Source organism: Cinclus cinclus, chromosome 2 (assembly GCF_963662255.1).
Source record: "Cinclus cinclus chromosome 2, bCinCin1.1, whole genome shotgun sequence".
NCBI classification, from domain to species: domain Eukaryota; kingdom Metazoa; phylum Chordata; class Aves; order Passeriformes; family Cinclidae; genus Cinclus; species Cinclus cinclus.
In genome coordinates this window covers 36,208,045-36,228,520 of record NC_085047.1, presented here as the reverse complement: position 1 = coordinate 36,228,520, position 20,476 = coordinate 36,208,045, and the positions used below count along the sequence as shown (strand labels likewise).

Sequence of the window (20,476 nt, the reverse complement as noted above, 5' to 3'; positions counted from 1 at the left end):
CTTCACAAGCAATGAGACAGAGCACCTAGTCCTTCCAAAAGACATACCTGATTCAAACTGGAGTCTACCCAATCACTCATGCCTACCATGTTCCTTAATAAATTGGGGCTACATGCACTATAGTGATAGAAATCAGTAATAACTTGTCTTTACAGACTTCATTAAAACAGTTTTGACTAAACAATATAATTGCTTTAAAACACTCATGGTCCATGCAATTACTACAGACCATAGTAAGATCAACTACAGCTGCTCTTAAGGAAATCTCATAGTGTGATACAAGAGCTGTCATAGTAAAAATGCTGCCCTACAAAAAAGCAGACAATTTAAAAGAGAATGCTTGATGCTAAATAATTTACTCAAGTAAAATTCCTTGTTTTAAACACTGACTGTAGGCTACAAGACCTGCTGTATGGTAAGCATGCTTTCTTTTTTATTAGAACATTAATAAAATTCCCTCATAGTCTTACTTTGAGCATTTACTAACTATCTGAGGACAAACATATAATCACCCTTAATGTCCTCATTAGATGGAGCTACATTCTTCTTATCTGACAGATTTGTCCTAGTTGGAAAGGAAATCTACAACTTAAGAACAGCAAAATCTATCTCCAAAGCAGCAGGCTAATGATTTAACTACTGGGCCATCCTTTCTTTGCAAATGAGGACAAGTGAAAAGAGCAAATTCCAAAGAACTAGATTAATTGAGTCTCTACTGCTCTTGTGCAGTACATTTTTTGTGAGATGCCTCTAAGTATTTTGGGTATAGAAGAAAAAGGCATATTTTAAATGAATGTGTCCTTCTGCATGTCTGAAAGGACAATCAGTGAAGCAAATATGGATTGCTAAAAATATTCTCATTTCTGTTATGTTTCTATACATAAAAATCAACTATCAAATGTTACTTATTACAGCAAAAGAACACATGATCTGTGTATTGATAAGTTTATCAGAATACTGAGAATTTAGGGTGACTTTTGTCATGTTCTTGTGCTGCTGCTTTTGTTTAAAACAAACCCAAATCAAAACAAAAAGAACACAGTTACTTGAAACTGGTCAAACTTGGAAAGGACACAAAGCTGGTGCTTCCCTTCTGATAAAAAGTACTATATAGTGAAGTTTCCAGATCTTATTGAAAGATCAGGTTTGGTGGTTTACTCTAATGCCGGAAGTTCTCATGGTTGGAAAGGGGCTTTAAGCAACCTGGTCAAATGGAAAGTGTCACTGCCCAAGATGGGAATGACGGAATTAAGGGATCATTAAGGTTCTTTCCAACCCAAACCAAACTATACTACTATGATTGTACGCCTTTTCACACCTGTAGGCTTTTTTCTCCCTCATAAGGAGGTTAAATTTTCATTTTAAATAAATAAATGCAATATTCAAGAACACGTATGCACATGCTGCAGCAAAATAAACCTGAAAGGATAATAGCAGAAAAAGTCAGTAAACCCAGTTTAAGAAAATTCTTTCAGATTATTAAGTACATGGTCTTACCCCTTAGGGATAAAATTATTTTGTCCTTACAAGCAGTTCTCCAATGCATTTTCCTGGCTTTATATTCATGTGCCAAATATATGGCAAAATTTTATTTCTGTGATCTCTTTTCCCATTTATTGGATATGCATTATACCTATAAATTAGTTTCAGATGGTGGGTGACAGACCTGTGCTCAGGGGAAGATCTGCCTCATAATCCAAGATAACACAAGTCCAGCAGAAGTGATCCTAGTAGTTCCACAATACATACAGTAGTTGTATAGTCAAATAATCAGAGAAAGATTTGGGTTGGGAGGGACCTCATACATCGTGTCTTTTTGGGCTGCCAGTGCATATTGCCAGGTCATGTTGAGTTTCTCATCCACCAATATCTCCAAGTTGTTCTCCTCAGGCCTGCTCTCAAATATTATATATAACCCAAATTGATTCAGGTCTGCAGAATCCCCCACACAGGTTAACAAATTAAAATGAGTGAGGCAGCCCTTCATATTGCACACTGTCTCATCTAAGTTCTTTAACATAATGAACATATTCTGCAAAACTTTTGTAGTAGAAATTCGATATGAAGGACACTGGATAGTTAAATATAGAACATGCAACAATTATGCCAAAATGATAGAATAAATATCAGAGATACTTTATTAAGGGGGAAGGTCAGGGTCTTAGAGGTTTGCCAATTGTTGCTATCTTCAAAGCAGATAAGGACTTGAAGTAAGGAAAAAAACCCTATTTTGAAGGGTTTAAATTTCACTGTATTAATCTGAGTTTGACTTTTACTGTTCTCAAGAAACTGCAGGCATCCTTGAGAAGCTGATAAACACTTCAGCCAACTTGTAAGTAAAGAAGATGAGTACAATCCTTAGGCACTTACTGGACATATCGTAGATGACAACTGGTAATGCTCATTCTGTTCCCTTGTTCTGTGCAATATGGTGCCCTGGAGGGAAACCCAAAGCAGAGCCCCAGACGACCAAATGGTCCTGCCAACACATATTAGCCCACTTGCAACTCCATAACAAAGCTAACTGGAACCAACTATAGAAGAAGGGAGTAATCTGCATTCTGTGCATCAACATCATGACACTAATTCCAGTAGTAATCCACAGGTCTTAGTTATCATCCAGACTCCTCCAGCTAAGTTGAATTAGTGGGACAATGCTGCTTTTCAAAAGTCGAGTTATCATGCTTTCCATTGCAGAATGGCCAGCATTCACAGATTCTTTCTAACCAATGCTAACTGTTTTTTTATTTGCCTCCTCAGAAGAACTCAAATTGATATGGACTTTATTTATACTTGAGTCAGAGCATAGAAATCAAGATAAAAATAGTTATAATGGGAGAATGAATGCAAAAGTACAGAATGTATCAGGTAGGTATATACCTCCATATATCAGTATAGTGGTATCAGGCTACAGAATAAGACAAAGAAACACTAAACTTTATCCTTTTCTTCTTTGTCTAGCCTTTTTAGCTTAAGTTTCCCTACAAAACTGTTGATATTTTCTTTCTTCCAGAACTCACAAGAGCACAGCCCCTCAAGCAAGAACACACGATTCTAGGCTGCAAGCTAAAAAGATTATCTTTTCTTCAAGAGTTCAGTAAATAATTATATTTATTTACTGACCCTAAGAGAATATGTCTAGTCCATTAGTTAGAGAAGGATGACTCTCCCCTACTTTGCTTTTTTTTTTTTTTTCAAATTCTGTAAACACCCTTCCTATTCTATAATAACTAGAATTTACATTATATGGAGTAAAAATGTACACATTGATACTCATGTAATTTCCTTCCAAGAGGATTTTTTTTTAAATTTCCACTAAGAAGTCAGAATAAAGGATATCACATTTACAAAATCAGTTTTCAGATCTGACTTTAATATCACAGACTACAGAGCTAACACTAAATGCCAATGACACGTATGTACCTTAGGGCACAGTTTCCTTATGTATAATGATCCTTAGAGACATGATCCAATTTCTGTAGCAAATTCATGTATACTCTTAGACCACTTCCTAACATTGTGAAGTAGTGTAAAACTACTTAAAAATAAATATCATCAGTGGAAGAAAATTCTTGTCTGTCTCTCGAAGCTGGAGGGGAACTAGTGCCTATGAAAGTGTCTGATGAAGGTAACAGCCCATCCTAACTCAAAATTTGACACTTATATGGTTTATAATGAAATTCCAAATATCTCATGGTTACAAATGAAAATACTACTTGATAAAACTTATGATGGGGGGAGGGGTTTGTAACTTACAAATGACACAGCAGAATTAGAACTGAACTGAATAATAATTTGAGATCCTAGGACTGATTTTGATTTTAAAAATATGTGGAAATATTGGTGCAATAAAATGGTAAACCAAACTGTATTTAACTTGAAGGTACTTTTTGAAGTATTGAATCTAACCTATGCTTCGAACAAGAACAGAATTGTCTTTAGTTCAGAGGAAAATAAATGAGGACTAAACCCACAATGTTTCATTTCTGAGAGAAAAACATCATCCTTCAAGCCTCTGAATCCATGGCATTAATCTATTGCAGTGAAATAAATTCAATAAAATATAAGCTTTTCTCCAATAATGCTGGCCTGGTGCCACCCCAACTCTTTGTGTGCAATCTCCACCAGGTTCTTTCATAGTCTACAAATGTAGGATTAAATCCTCACCTGCATCCTGCTTCCTTTGTCTCCTGTTTACAGTCTAAACAAGCTTTCCAGAGGAGAGTCTACACCTTCTTGGCTCATCTCAAACAGGGATTAGCCCTCACAGCAGTCCCCAGGCATGCTCAGCATAAACACTGGATAACCAAAGCAGTCTCTGGCCTTTCCTGGCTGCACTCGCCTTTGCAACAAGTCTTCAGAAGCAAGAGTTGAAAGGCAAACACCTCAACCAAGCACAAAGGCAGCTGTGTGTGCGGGTGTGTGCAAAGACAGGAACTAAACACTTGCACAGTACTTCCCTAAGTAGATTCACCCGGGCAGATGGTTTCTCCCCTTGCACTGGCAAACCAGTTTCAGTGTCCAAAGGCTGGTGGATGGCTGAGCTAACAAGTCTTGTTGAAAAGCAGAGTGTGCTTGCTCAAGCCTAGTGCAGTGCTTCTGCAACCTCACAACTCATATCAGCAACTGGAATGATTATCTTTCCGGAGACTGAAATGAAAAAAACACTAAAAACCTCTTATAAAATATTTCCCATTTAAGTATGTTTGCAGATATTACTACAATATAATGGACACCTATAATGATCCTATAGCACACCACCTTTGTTCAACCCACAGCCTTCAAAGCCCATAACGTTTTAGAGGGGGATCTGAAATTGTGTTGGTTATCCCCACACACACCTTTGAATTTTTTTCAGTATTTTGGGCACAGAAAATAGCCACTTACCCTTCCAAGTGAAAGTGATCTCTAGTGAATTCCTGCCTGAATGGCAGAAGGTGAAAGACATGGAAGAACATCAGCAAAAGCCTGCCTGTGTGGATCCCTCTAGATCAGGGCAGTCCCAGTCACTTTTCTCATTCCCATATCCAGGGACACACTAGCACTAAGTCCTACTTCTTGTCCTCACAAAGTTTGCATGAGAAATAAAAAAGTACAAATGAAATTCCTCTTTTGTACATCAGGAGTCTAGGGATGGTTTTGGAGGTAAAAGTACCTGCTATAATGCTGTAAAGAATTTCAGACCACATCCAGGGAGGCTGTAGGTCCTACCACTATGATCTGCAGGTGTCCCACCAGAGGACTTTGAGCTTCACTTCCAGAACAGAGATTGGAGCTCAAATTGTCAGGGAATGAATCAGATTTTAGGAAATGCTTCTGAATTTCAGAATATGTTATTGCCTGAAATGACTGTTTCTGCTACTGCTTAGTTACCCACATATTTTTTTTAAACAACCTCTTAATGAAATGCCAGCATATTAAAGGGTTTGCGTAACAGTTACGGAATTTAAAACCCAAGTGACTGGCTACAACATCAGTAAAAATATTAGTAGAGCACTTCCTTATCATACACGGCGTCTCCTTATCCCTCTCCTTGTGTTTCATTTATGACTCTAAGTTCTATTTTTGAAGTTGTAAGTCAGAAACAGACTGCACTATATAATTAGGAATGGAAAAGTCCCTGCAGCCTTTAGACTCTTAGAAAAAAATATATTTAGAAGCTTGAATATGTTCCTATTCACACAGTTTCAATAGAGGATGCATCAGCATTTCCTTTTTTTTAATCTCTCTATTTTTTTCCCCTAAAGACCTTAAACTCAGCTCCAGACATAAATTGGCTAAAAAGCAGTTTATTTATTGTTTAAAGGACTTTGGATCCTTTCTGCATTCTACTCTGTTTCTTAAAACTTCCTCAATACAGCTGGGGCTCTCTTTGCATTTTACTCTTTCTGCCACCCCAAAGAGATCCTTTTGTCCTTTTGGGTAGAATGTCTTTGGAATGCCCTTATCACAGGGTGTCTGTTTTTGAGAGTGTATATATGTTTATATATACACACACACACAGCCCTCTTGGCTGAAAATATTCCCCAACCTAATATCTGGAATCTGACCCCAAAGACATGTCATATTGCATCAAAACTGGCACAGTGAAATCCCATGCAGAGACATCCAAGCCAGCTCAGACACTGCTAGAGTAGATCTAAAGCAGAAATCCAGCCAGATCAATATCTTCCATATGTCTACAGCCAGTTATCACAGGTAAATGGCAATATTAATGCAGCTCTGCAATGCTGAGCTCTTTTAGCACTGCCTTGAGCTCCTGCACATCCTGACATGCAGTGAGTGATTTCAAGAGGGGACCATTAGTGGCTCCCAACAGGAACAGGAATAGAAAAGAGAGCAGTCACAAACCTTTAGTGCAAAACCCTGCGCAGAAGATGAAAACCTTGGCCCCTGGTAGCAGGACTGCTGCAGGCACACACCAAGGCAGCAAGGCAAGACAGCCAGCAAGGAGACCTGCACTGCAGCTGCCCGGCTGAACCTTCTGACCCCATCCTGACCAAACACCAGTGGCTCACAGAGAGATCCAGCCCTTGGCCTAATGGAAACAGTGCTGCCCCTATGGCCAGAATGATTCCACTATAGGAAAGGTCGGAACTCAAATGTTCGCTCATCTAAAAGAAAAAAGTTACAAGAAGTGATAAACCAGACAGGATTTCATCCAGCCTGGGGTTTCTTTCCAATTGTGTCCTTTAGCAGATGGTAAAGGAAAAATATTAACACAATTTTTTATCCAGAATACTTTTTCAGCTGCTGGACTTTCCTGAGCCAAAACCACTTTTTTCTTTTTTTTTGGATTCAATATCCCTGGACAATTTTTAACACAAATTTAACCTTTTTCAAAACTCATGTAAACTTAACATCTGCAGCGCTTTTTATCAATGAATCTCACAGCTTTGCTATCAGTTAAAAAATTCTTCTTGTGGATATTTGAACCTGATGTTTATTAGTTTCATTTGATGTCCCCAAATTTTTTTTGTTAGGAGAGCGAACAGAGGTTCCCTGGTCAGTGCAATTTCCTACATATGACACCTGATTTTTCATCCTGAAAGGCCTTGCTAGACAAGCTCTTCATGCCAAAGGCATATAGGTGAACTGCCAGTAACACTGATTTAATTTCAGAGATGGAAACACAACCACTCATCTTTCTATATATCTGAATGCCTCTTGGCTGTAACACCTACAGATTTGCAACTGAACTCTGAAATAAAATGGAAAGTTAAGGCAAATTTTTTTATGATACCTTTGCCTTGACAAAAATGACATCGATTTAGGATGAACAATTTTCCAGTTAATTAAAAAAAAAGTAAAATAAATCTAATAAGCTCTGAATGAAAACAAAATTGAATAAATGAAAAGATTAGGCAGTCAGAGAATCAAAAATCAAAACAACCATCTGCTGTCTCCAATGTCATCTCAGAAAAACACTTTCATTGCCTCTGTTTCCATCACTGAACCTGCTGCACTTTGTATTACGTAATGCTCTCCTTAGGTTGCAGTCTTAGTACCCCATTACTCATTCTCAATAGGGGAGCATCCTCAATAGCAAGACGGCAGAAATTCTGCCTGCTGCTCTGACTTGATGGAATCTTTACATGCATTACAGAAATTCACAAGAGCACATAGTGACAGGTCAGGGGGTAATGGCTTTAAAGTGAAAGAAGGTAGACTTAGATGAGATACTGAGAAGACCCTTTGGAGACACCCTTTACTGTAAGAGTGGTGAGGTAGAATGGCAGGTTTCCCAGAGAAGCTGTGGATGCCCCAGCCCTGGAAATGTTCAAGGCCTGGTTGGATGGAGCTCTGAGCAATTTGGACTAGTGGAAGGTGTCCCTGATTTTCTCTTTCCCTTTGGCATTTAAAAGCAATTTGGATCTAATTTTGTACCAAAAAAAAAAAAAAAAGTTTCTTCAGCTTCAGTATAATATTCTTGTCTTCTTAGACCTGGAATTTGAAGAAAGCTAAAATTATGCAGTAATGCAGCCCAGCACTCCATTGAGAAATGATAGCAAGAGAGACTTTAAAAATAGGCTATTTGAACTGTTATGAGCCAAATAAAGAAACAGTGTAATTGAAATACGTTGACACATGCACTGAAAACTTTAAAAAATGTACTGCTGCCAAATGCAGTAAGTATTTGTATTTTAAATTATTGATTTTTTAAAAACAAAACAAAACAAATAAAAAAAACCCCACTTGGTTGTTAAAGGCAATTTTTAGCTGCAGGAATGAATTCATTACCAAAATGTCAAAACTAACACCATACAATGAGCATTCTTATAATTTAAGAAACTTCAGCTTCAAATAATAATAATTCTCATGAAAATGATGATAATAATAGTGTCACATTATTGATTTCTAAATCAATATTAATTTTGAAATTTGGTACAATATTGACTTGGTATTATTTCAAATCTACTCATAAAGACAGAATGCAAGATGGTCAATAATATTCAGGTGCTAAAAATGTCAGTAAATTCTAAATCAGCTCCAAATGTAATTCTCTAAATCCTCAACTTTGGAAAAAAACCCAAAAAACCAAAAAGAACATGCAGATAAAATTTCTCATATAGCCCTTGAAGGCTGAGCCAACAAAACTGCTAAAAGGAAGGACCATTTTTTCTGTGTCTGATAAAAGCCAGAGGTTAAAAATGTTTCACATACAAGCCCCATGCAGCGCAAGGAGAGAAAAGCCCACTCAGTCTGATGCCTCCCAGAAGAGCTGCATCTCCTTATGCACACTTTGAGCATGGGGAGTAGTTATTAACTAATAGTAGCTCATCTCACAGGGCGTAGCTACATGGGCTTGAGGGAGGAGCAGCTGACACCCATTCAATTTGCACGCAGACTCAAGCATAAACTTCTAGAATAAAAGTCAAGTTTAAGTACATCGACAAGAGGAGCACCTCTTCTTTCATCAATTTTTTTTTGCCTTATCACAAATATCCTGAAAACAGAATGATATCCTGTCACTGTATAATGATTTTAGAGGTACAGAGGTTCTAAATAATTTATAATGAAATTATTTTCTGTGCCATCAAGCTCTCAGTTATTGCTTGGCCAGAATAACTCAAAGCAAATTAACTCTCTTGCTAGGTAAGCCACACCTGTGGTAATTTCGTGCAAAGTTTATGATCTTACACTTCCCACATTATTCATTTTAGAATGTTCTCTGCATAATTAGCATCCTCTTCAAACAGAGTTTGGGACTGCAATACACAAACATATGTCAAGGTAAAGCTTCTGGGTTGGACACACAGGCACAGAAAACAAATCAAAACAATTGTCCAAACATAGAAGACCATTTTGTACTTTGCAGACCTGATTCCCACCTCAGCTTACTGGAAATAAAGCACGACTTCACTAAAAGCAAAAGTTTTGCAGCAATGCAGCACAGACACAGGCGCAAGGTGACTCAGACCAGCAGCTGCACCAGGTAACATCTGCAGACACTGCCCAGCCAGCAGCCACTGCCTCAGTGCCTGGCCAGACTCTGCCCAAATGCCCAGCCAGACACTGCCCAACCAGCAGCCCTGGACAGCCCACAGTTGTGCTTAAATGTCCATGCTCCATGATGGGTTCATGGAAGCAAGGGGATGGCTGAGGAAGCAGACAGGGAAGCATGGGCAGGACAGGGCAGGAAGGGGTATGCAAAGGGTGGGCAGGATGCTAGGACTGGTAGGGGCTCCATAAGCATTCTCTTAAATGGGCTCAAACTTGCATTAAATTGTTTTATTAACTTCTTGCAAAATCTACAGGAACTAATGTTTACCTTTCCTATTCCCCTCTCCCAAAATATTCTCCCACCCTGTATTTCTTCTCCCTCTATATTTCTCATCCAGCTCTTTGCTGGTATCCTTTGCTCTTACCACATTTTTCCATTCCTCTGTCCGTTCTCTAAATCCCACGTTATCCTCAGTCTCTCTGCGTCCCGTCTCCTGCCACTGCCATGAACGATCCTTTCCTTCGGAAACTACTCCTACTAGCACCCGAGTGCTGGAACTCCCAGTACATCCAGCCCCTGCTGCTGGCTTGGCTCGATCCGGGCGGCTCTGGCAGCCTCTATTGGAGGCCAGAAGGAAAATTGCTGCTCACAGGACAAGGAGTCATATGTGCCCTTCTGCAGCTGAGGCTGGAGTGGAACAGTGGAGAGGCGAATGATGAGCAGAAGGAGGTGTAGGTAGCTGTGGGGTGTTGTGAGAGGAAGGTGTTGGGATAAAGGAAAGGGAAAGAAAACAAATCTCTGTAAAGCCTGGGATGATTGAGGGCATCAGGAAGCAGCCAAACTCCTCCCAGCTGCAGGGCTGCTTGGCAGGTACTGGGAAGTGCCGCGGGCCAGGCGCTGTAGGTGTGGTAGAGGCAGGGACAGCTCCGGCTTCCCAGCCCTGACTTTCCCTTGGAGCCCTCTGGTCCGGCTGTCCCCAGTGCCACGGGGGTGCCAGGCAATGCCAGGGAATGCCAGGGCCCAGAGCCCGGGGAATGGCAGCAGCCTGGGCCAGGCTGTGCCGTGTCCAGCCAGGGGATAGCCACGGTGCTGACTTGGGACCAAGGTGTGCTTTGCCTGCTGAAGGCACTGAACTGCTCAGCTGTTCCTCAATCCAAATCAAAATCCTCCCAGCTGACACCAGCAGTGTCTGCAGAGCATTCAGGTTTGTGCAGGAAAACCAGTTACAACAGATAACCCAGCAGGCAATCCCAGGTTCAAGATTTTTACAAGTACTTTTCATCTGGGGCTCTCAAAGGGCTTTGCAAATATGAACTCGTTTTAGCTTCACAACAACCCCCGTGAGGCAAAGATAATGATCACTGTGTCCATTTTACAAATGGGGAAACTTGAGCACAAAACAAGAAAAGTGTTGCCAAAGATCAGGCCCAGCAAGTTGAGCACAAAACAAGGCAGCGCTGCCATCCCTGTGCTTGCACCAACAAGCAGAAAACCCTCCCTCATGCTTTGGCGTGATCGGAATAGCTATTCCCAACATAGGTGCAGCCTTAAAACGAATGGAGGAGAAAAAAACACGTTGTTCAAGTTCAGTAAGAAACTCCACCAGCTTCAGAGCATCAGTACCATTAGGTTGCATACAACAGAGCTGCAGCTCAGAGTAGAGTACAGATAGGTACCTTACAGAGAAATCACCAAAGATTGTTGTTGGTGTGGTGTTGCTATGATTTGGAGTATTACACAGGATGCCATGATGTGAGCAGTACATTGAGACAAAGATTTCCTACATCTTGCAAGTTTGATACTGATACTAAAACTCCCAGGCTATGGGGAACCCCTGCTCTAACAACGGCAAAAAATGTGGAGTAAGGAATGTAACAATGATGACGTACTGTCAGAAAATAGGCTTGGCTAAAGTCTGAAAGTCCAAATTCTTTATGCAAACCACAGCCAGGAGTTTTGACAGAGTATGAACTGTTTCACCATGTACTGGTGGTTTTGGCTGTCAGAAACAAAATGTTGACCAAGTTTTTTCTTAGAAGTTTTAAAATCAGATCTTTGCTGCTTAAAAGTTTTTTTTTTTTTTTAATGGTCATTTAAAGTCAGTTTTTTTTTTCATCTAAAATCTTGTTTTCAGGTTTTGTGGAAATTGAAAGAAATGAAAAATTAAATAGTACCCCAGAGGGTTACACCTGTTGAGTACAGGAAGAGACATTAAATATATTTTCTTTGACTAATACCAGAGTCTACAGAAAGCTGATGATTTCTAAGGTATGCAGCCACAGAAAGCTTCCTACTCCAATAAATTGTCACTGAGATATTCAAACTCATAACTGCAGTATCAGTGCAAACACATTGATGAAATAATCACTTGGATTTGGTTGCATGGTGCTGTTCTGCTACTGCAGCACTCTGGGGCGACTGTAATTCAGGCAGGATGAGTAATAAAGGAACTTTTTGGAGAGAGACCTGTTAACCAGTTCAGTACCATAGCTTGGAATTTCTACTGCAATTGGCATTACATAAGCTAGAGTCCTAGTACCGTGCTAATTTGCCTAAGTGTTAGTCACAAGCAGTGTAATTCAATTAGTGGAAAACAGCTCAGAAATGTACAAGGGAAGATACTGATGCTTTGTGTTACAAAAGAAAACTATAAAAATGTCCATCACTGATGTCTATAAAGAGGTTCCTAAAATTCATCAGTTTCAAACACCACAATCCAGAGAAGTACCTTTTATTACTCACTAACTTCTATTCTCTTTGCCTGACAATTTAGCTGTTAAAACATTGTTTTACTTTCCTTGTATCTCATAAAAATGTTTACAGCCTACCACCTTATTTACAAAATAAGAAAAGCATAATATAAATAACAATAAATAATACAGTACAAACACTGGGGATCTGCAATACTGAACAAAGAATGCAAACTTCAGATAGGAAAAAGAGAGAAAGAAGGATTCAGCCAATGAAAAATTAAGTGGTACAGGCAACAGAGAACAAAATGACATGATGGAATGTTCCATTGGTGATAAGACATATAAGTTGTTAACTTAAAACGTGAGCCATGGTAAGACATGTTCAGCTTCAAAAATAACGTATGAAAATCATATTTGGATTTTGTGACCTGCCTTTTTCATGTAGATCTTCCATGGTAATTCTTATTTTTTTTCAATTCCATGGTAGCTCAAAAAAGATACAGCTACACAGACAAGCAGAGTTAATAAGATCAAACTTCCTAACACAAACCAGGACATAGTGAACAGTCAATAATTCATGATCTAATTTATGACTGTCTGCAAAGCAAGCATGTTTTGCCTAATAGGGTGAATGCCTCTTTATTAACTTATTGCTAAATTATGTACTGAACTAATAGCATTGTCAGAGGCCTGTAAACAGTGCAGATATGAATCAGTGTTTCGTGGTAGCACCATAATTATAATAACATCCTGAATAAGCCGTGTGCCATTGCAATGTGCAAAGGCCTGGTACCGATAGGCTTAGTACAAGATCAGAAGTTAACGGGGACTTGGGCAGCTAATCACAAAGCAGACACACTTCTGTTTTGACATATAAGGATGGTGGAATAAAGCCAGTTCCCAAGCTGCATTAGAGGCACATGACACGCTTGTAAAGAACATGATCTCTCCTGGGAAGGGCTCTTCATGTTAATCTGAAAAGGCCCCACAGCATCAATCTCAATTCAGTTTTTAACAAGCAATCTGGAGCTATAAATGGACACCAGTGGGCAACAACTGTGTGCCTGCTGCTGAAAGATCTGGGCTTCAGTCTTTTCCTCAGAGGCAAAGCACAGCCCATGGCTGTCTATTATCTAACCAGCTCTCAGGTGGGGACTCACTTCTACTTTCTCTCTTCCTTTCTTCTTTCCTCAGGTAAACTGCGCACAATATCAGGGTTTCTCAATTCCAGTCTTCAATCTTTAAATTAATAGTGTAAAATCACAAATTTTCCTGTTTCATTTTAGTGAAACACAGACTTATTTTAAAATATTGATCAGAACACAATTTTTTCCCCCCACAAATATCCATGAGAAAGGGTCTTCAGAATTCCTCTCTTGCCACATATAGCTAGCTAGATTTATAATCCTTGACACTTCACAGTGGGTTAGTTGACAACTGAAAAGAACACCAATCTAATTTGTTTAGAGCCTTTGCTGGTAGGCATTTAACTGAAGCCTTTAAGGCACAGAAACATGAGAGAAGGAACCACTACTCTATTCCAAGCTTTCTCCCTGATTTACTGGATGACTGAGGCAAGTTCTTGTGCTTCTTGTCTCCTGCCATTAGCACGTGTATAAGGTTCCCTTCCTCACACCAAATCGCTTTAAGAGCTGAGGGTGGGAGGGAAATCCAATGGGGAAAACTGACAGGGTGATGGTAGAGCAACACAGCATGCCCAAAAAATGCTGCAGCTTTGCAATGCTAAACCTCCTAGCAATCAGTAATTAAAGAAAATGAAAGATACATTAACTAAGGAAAGATGAACAATGCACAGCTTTAGAACTTTTTAGCCTATGATATTCAGCTAGCTGGGAGTGCCAGTGCTGTTTCTGATTAGTCTGCCAAAGGTAACTCTCAATTGATCTGATTTTCTCAACCTATTTAAGCTCTCCTTACAAATGTCCATACTCTTAAGGAAAAGCAATTGATAGGTTCACAAATGGGAAGAGACAGGAAATCAGTTTCTTTGAAGAAAGAATGAATGAAACAGCCACAGGTCTGGGCAGCTAACCAGGGCAATGTGCAACCTCCCAGGCACAACCAATTTCTTCCCTTGGACTCAGCCTTTCATCAACCATCTTTTCTCTTAAGCACAGCTCAGGCTTAAATACCAAAATAACCTCTGGTACAACATTAACCCTTGAAAGTCAAGCCCAAGACTGTCTAAATCTATCTCACTATCTCACTATCTAAATCTATCTGTGAATTAACTCATTCATATTCCATCACATATACAATAACTGACTTTTGTAGCACAGGTTCTGTAAGTTTCCCGTGACCAAGGCAACTTTTTTAGATTCCCAAGACCTTTTACAACTCTCATTTTCAATCTTGTCTTTTCAAGAAGGAAAAGTGTATTTTTGATAGCAATACATATGGGACATGTATGACCCTCTCATTCCTGCAGAGCAAGAAAGCTTTTTGAGAAAGCTATCTCAAAATCAAATATAGACTGTAAGAAACTATAATCAGCAAGAGTGATTCTGGACTCAAAAAGTTTTGATTCATGATTTATAAAAATGTATTAATATTTTGTGAGTCTGTGCTCTTTTAAGCTCTTTTAACTGAAAGCTTTGTGTTATGCCTTTTAAGTGTTTTTTTCCCTCAATCAAGTTCTGCCACTAAACTGTGCTTCCAGTTCCATAAGCTGATCACTTTTGTTCTCACAGAATGATGAATGGTATTATACATGTTGCCTTTTAGAAGCCAGAGGTTCACGTATGATTGATAAGACAAAAGGAGTAATTACTGAATATTATACTGAGGTTCTTTGCTTTATGTAGGTAAAGGAAACAAACGCTGTTTGTTTGTTTTTTTTTTCCTCTGACACAAATGCAAATAAAAAAGGCACTGAGCCATAATTTCTTACAGAGGAGAAAATAAGTCTAAATTCAGACTTCTTTATTAAAAAGTAGTTATTTGCCCACAGACAACCAACAGTAATGAGATACAAAAAGAAGTTTTTATGCATCAAAAAATCATAAACAATTTGACTGTTGAGAGAAATTCTCCTTCAACTCAGTGGGAATAACTGCTACTTTCAGAGGGTTTATATTCTCTGTCTATCCCTGACTTGAAACCGACATCTTCAGAGAACCATGGCATGAAGCATTCAGAGAAAAAAATAATCTCTATTTAGTTCCAAGGTTATTATAGTCACATTTAGCTAAATAATTACATCTAAAATAGTTCTTAAAATTCCAATAAATGATAAATTTTATACTACTTACTATACATGAAATTAGTTTCTGCATATTATACGGACTTCATAAGAGATTCCACAGCTTTATTTTGAAAGATGAGGAGTTAGTGTACTGACCCAAATGTCTTCTAAAATCTGAGCTGTGTAGTGTGATGGTTCTTACACTAGTTCTACAAGTCAGGGCATTTCAGAGGGAGTAAGTAGTAGATAAACATATCCATTAGTACTTCCTTGAGGAGAGCACTGGAGGGGGTGCTGATCACCTCTCTCTGGTGACCAGGAATAGGACACAAGGAAAAGGAATGAAGCTGCTCTGGGGGAATTCAGACCAGATATGAGGAACAGATTCTCCACTCAAGAGCGTGTCTGTCCCTGGAAGAGGCTTCTCAGTGAAGTGTTTGTGGCACCACACCTGACAGAGCTCAAGGAGCATCTGGACAATGCTCTCAGTCACATGGTTCAATTTTAGTAGCAGTCCTGAGATAAACAGGGAGTTGCATTGGGAGGACACAATTATCCTTATGGGTCCCTTCCAACTTGAGATATCCTGTGGTTCTGTGCTTCTCCAATTTTTGAGAGTTCAGGAAGTCCCTCAAAGAGGGGAATTTTTTATTAAGATGAGTGAAGTCTAAAGTGGCTGATAATTATTGTTATTTTTAAAGCAGAGATATGGGTCATGAAATGATACAAATCTGCACTATGTACTGTACCTACTGTCAATAAAAGTATTGTTCTCCACTAAAGAAAAACCCAGGATTTTAACCACCTTTGTTTCAGTCTCACACACAGGTTTGATTCACAAGAGTAATCTGCAGATTGGAGAACAATTCAGGCTGGAAAGGACCTTTGGAGGTTATTTAGTCCAATCTCCTGCCCAAAGCAGGACCAATTTGAAAGTTCAATCATAGCTTAGGACTTCATCAAGATGAATTTTGAATTTCTCTCTAAGAGCAGAGAGATTCCATAATCTCATGGAATCACCTGTTACATTAAAGAGATCTTTTTTGTCCTCAGACACAACTGGAATTTTCCTTATTGCAACATGTGACTGCTGCCTCCAATGCTTTCTTTGTGCATCTCTGCTCACCTCGATGCTGGTCTTCAGTGCTGCCAGAGCACACTGCTGGCTCAAGCCAAATGAAAGAATCACAGAGTCATTTAAGTTGGAAAGCACCTCTTGAGATCCTATTGTCAAACCCTCTCCACTGAAACAAGTTTACTTGCTTCAGGTTGTCCAGGTACATGTTTACATGTTTACATCAGGTTTTAAATATCTCCAAGAACGGACACTCCACAACTTCCCTGAGTTACCTGTGCCCACAGAAAAGAATTTCCTGATGATAAGATGAAATTTCATGTGCTTGTTGCCCACTGCTCTTGCCCTGTTGCTAGACACTACTGATATAAGTCTGGCTTCTTTATCTTCACTCCCCCCCATCAGATGTTTATACCTGATATTTATGCACTTATAACTATACATCTACCACTGGAGAGTTACGCCTTCCCAGATGCAGTAGGCTGCATTTGCTTTTGTTGGATTTATGTGAAACTTCAGTTGACCTACTCCTCCCCTGTCAATCCATACATTAATGTAAAATATTCCCAAGGGTCTGGAGCATGAAGTCAATTTCTTTCAAAGGTCGCTTTCATAGTCTTGCTGTTTGAAGAACTTCACTCAGCTAGCTTAGATCAAAGGGACGTCATGTAAAATGCAGTGGAAGTGATTTTACAGGCTTTTATGATTAAAACCAGACAGTAGATACAGAAGCCAGTTCAGACAGCCCACATTGCTATAAAATGTAGAGTATCTGCAGGCAGAGTATGAAAGAAAAGCAGACAAAAAAAGCATATATTTTTTTCAGTCTATAAGCACCCATCTCTCATTCTCAGGTAATTAAAAATGGGGCTTTTGCTAAGAAACTTATGTTATCACTACTCCTAGTAGCTGTTACTTCATGTTGTTAAGTTTTTGTTACTATAGCGTGGCCCTAGATGATAAAACTCTGTTATGAAAAATTAATTATTGTGTAAGTCAGTGAAGAGTGCACCAGGATATGCCCTTCAGTGGCATATCAGTAATGGCCACTGATAACTACATTTTCAGGTGTTCCTAGAAAGTGACTGAATTGCAGCTTTGCAGTGAAGTGAGACCCACATACCAGATAAAACAAGGAAAGGAGGAATCTTTCTAAAATCTGAGAATAGGAATAATGACCATGCCAACTATATGCTTAAAACATTATATAACTCTTAGTAATTAGATATCTATACTTGTACTGCTAAACTTTTATTACAAAACACAAAGTTTGCCACGTCCAATCTTAAAATAGATTAATGAATTGCCTCAGTATGCTACTTTTTGTGGGTTTAGAAGGTCTTTCCAAGATATTTACAACACAGACATAATCATGAATTAAATCTACAGTTGTTATTCAATACAGGGATGAGTTATGAAATATTAGATTTTTTTACACTGATAGCAAAATACTGCAATTGCTCCTGTCCTCTTAATAGCTTAAACGAAAAAAGTTTTAATATGTAATTAAAAATTCTACTAAAATGGTACATTTTTTTTTTGCAAGGAATTCCTTCTTTTTAGCAGAAAGGCAGTTTCAGCTTTATGTTATTCATCATGTCTAATTCTATAACATCATTTCCAAATACTGCTGTTTCTTCATGCTGTGTTTTCTATGAAGCTCATCTGGCCCAATGCAGACATTTACAGTACAGATCAATACAGTTGGTCTAGGCAAAGAAACTCCTTTTCATTTGAGTCACCAATGAAAATATAGGCTCTTTTATTCTGTTCTGTTTTAGGCATTGACTTTAGGATTAAGTGAATCACAACCTAGAAATGCTTAGGTTTTTCTTCACTATTGTGAGACTAGCTTAGGGGTAGATAGCATCATTTTAGTCACAAAGTTACATGATATTAGTCCCATTCCTTTTATCTGCAGTCTTAGTTAAAACTACATTCTTCAGGCACTGCCAACCACCATGACTCTTCATCACTATCATAGTAAAAAAAAAATAAAATAATAATTTCTAAAATCAAATTATTAATGTAGCATAAGAAGTATCCCAAACTTGCACTTTAAACTGGCCAACTCCCCTTACTTTTAGCTTTGAATTAAAGGGAAAGGTTTCAGGAAAAAAATGTTGCTACCATCTGGTACATTTTATGAATTTTATACCATCTTTTTTTGGCAAAGGCTCTCAGAGCTGATTTCAGTGCTGAGACAATGAAAGCATCAGAATTTTTTTCCCAAGTTTCTCTGGTTAAATTGGCTTTTTGGAGCATTAGCAGGCTGCACAACCAACAGTAAGGTGGCATCCTCTGTAATAGATGGAAGCCTTTCTGTATTCAGTCCACAAGGAAAGACAAGTATAAGGACTTCTGTGGTTCCTCTTGTCTGAGGGAGATGCTGCCATGTATTTGAGAACCCCATCAAGTGATCTGCATATTTGTTTCAGGATCTAAAGCAACAGACCACTCTGGAGATGACTCAGAACACACAGCACAGCCATCATATCCTCATGGAACAAAATAATGTTTGGAAACAGCAATAAACACATCTCACTACTGCAGCCAAATAAAAGGAAGCATCTACAAATAGCTATAACTATTTAGCAATAGCTTTGTAGTTTGGGAAGTCTTGATAGCCTAATGTCTAAGACCAGTGTGTAGTTCTTCAGCCATGAACACACAGGCCAGGCAGAGAAGACTTGCATGCTGATATTCAGGTTTCCTCCTGCTGCCCTCACCTTACCTTTTGCACTAAAGTAAATACCTGGTACTAAGAAGGAGGTGGCACCATGAAATGCCCCCTATCATACAGGATATAACTACCCCTATTCAGTTGCTCTAAGCTCCTTCAATCAGCTGTCTTAGCAGAAAGGAAACTCCAGTCAGGTCATTTACTTCCCCTGACCCATGAAAGATCCAGTAGGCATGTGGCTCCCAGAGAACAATTATAATAATTATGCATTTTGTTTCCAAACACATGTAATAATTTTGTTTTTACCTGAGTCTTCCATCCTCTGCTGCAGCTCCTCCTGGTATAATCTTAGTAATGAATATCCCAGGATCATCCCCAATGTGTGGGTTATCTGTTCCTCCAGCAATGCTGAAACCCAGGCCAGAATTTCCCTGGAAATATAATAAAAAGTAAACCCATCACTCAGATGCTAGTTTTCTACAGAATTCGTTGCACTACATGAACAAAGTATCCTTGCTTTATTTGGCAACTTCAAACTTGAAGGCAGGTGACTCAGTCAGAAAAAATTAATTGTCGGTTAAAGAACAGAGGCTGTGAACAGAAAGATTTCCTGGAGTTAATGACAGAGTTAATGGATACTCCTACAGGAACAGGATTTGACCTAAATTTGTTTTCAAAAGCAGTCACATAAATTAGCATCTGAACTCCGATATTAATTCATCCAAGTCAATGAGAGCTAGAGGCTAAAAACATTTTAGAGCTTTGAAAAAAGACTTTCAAAATGGCTGTCATTTATAAACAGAAACAATGAAAAACATTTAACTCTGAAGTATTTTACTACACTAGTTTCTGTTGAAGACTGACATGCTTTAAAAACAAACAAAAAAAAATCCACACAACAAGAAGACTTCTTCCATCCTATTGATCTGCTAGGACAAAAATATTTGAAAGACATTATAAGACTCTATTCAATCTCACTTATTGTTCCTAATATTTGTAAGAATATAATGAAAGATAAATAGATGTGTACACACATACATACTCTTGCAAATTAAGTTACTGTTTTTCACACATATTTCGAAACCACAATTCTAATTCTTTTTTGGAAGTATATATTGGTTATGCTTTTCTATAAGTCAACCTTAAGTACGTGTTTTTGTTTTGGTTTGTTTTTTTTTTCCATTGTGAATTAACTTTTTTCCCCCAAGGGATTCTTTCTAATTTATAAAAAGGTAGATGCAGATTTAAAACCCCCCTATGCATAGGGAGTGTCATAAAATTCAATGCAATGCTTGATTCTTTAAGGGTCTCTCAGCCAAAAGTGTTTTCAGTTATGCATTTAGACTTAACACAGTGATATAACTACATATATCTT

The 20,476-nt window shown here is 38.6% G+C and overlaps 1 protein-coding gene across 8 annotated transcripts in view; it reads right to left on the bottom strand.

The window, feature by feature from the left end:
- The window catches only part of DLG2 (discs large MAGUK scaffold protein 2), a 966,698-nt gene that overhangs the window by 303,270 nt on the left and 642,952 nt on the right, over positions 1-20,476 (bottom strand). For all 8 annotated transcript variants that reach the window (XM_062487504.1, XM_062487509.1, XM_062487512.1 and 5 more), the window contains one exon: positions 19,408-19,532. In XM_062487504.1, coding sequence (XP_062343488.1) covers positions 19,408-19,532 — 125 coding nt within the window. The remainder of the gene's footprint in view (positions 1-19,407; positions 19,533-20,476) is intronic.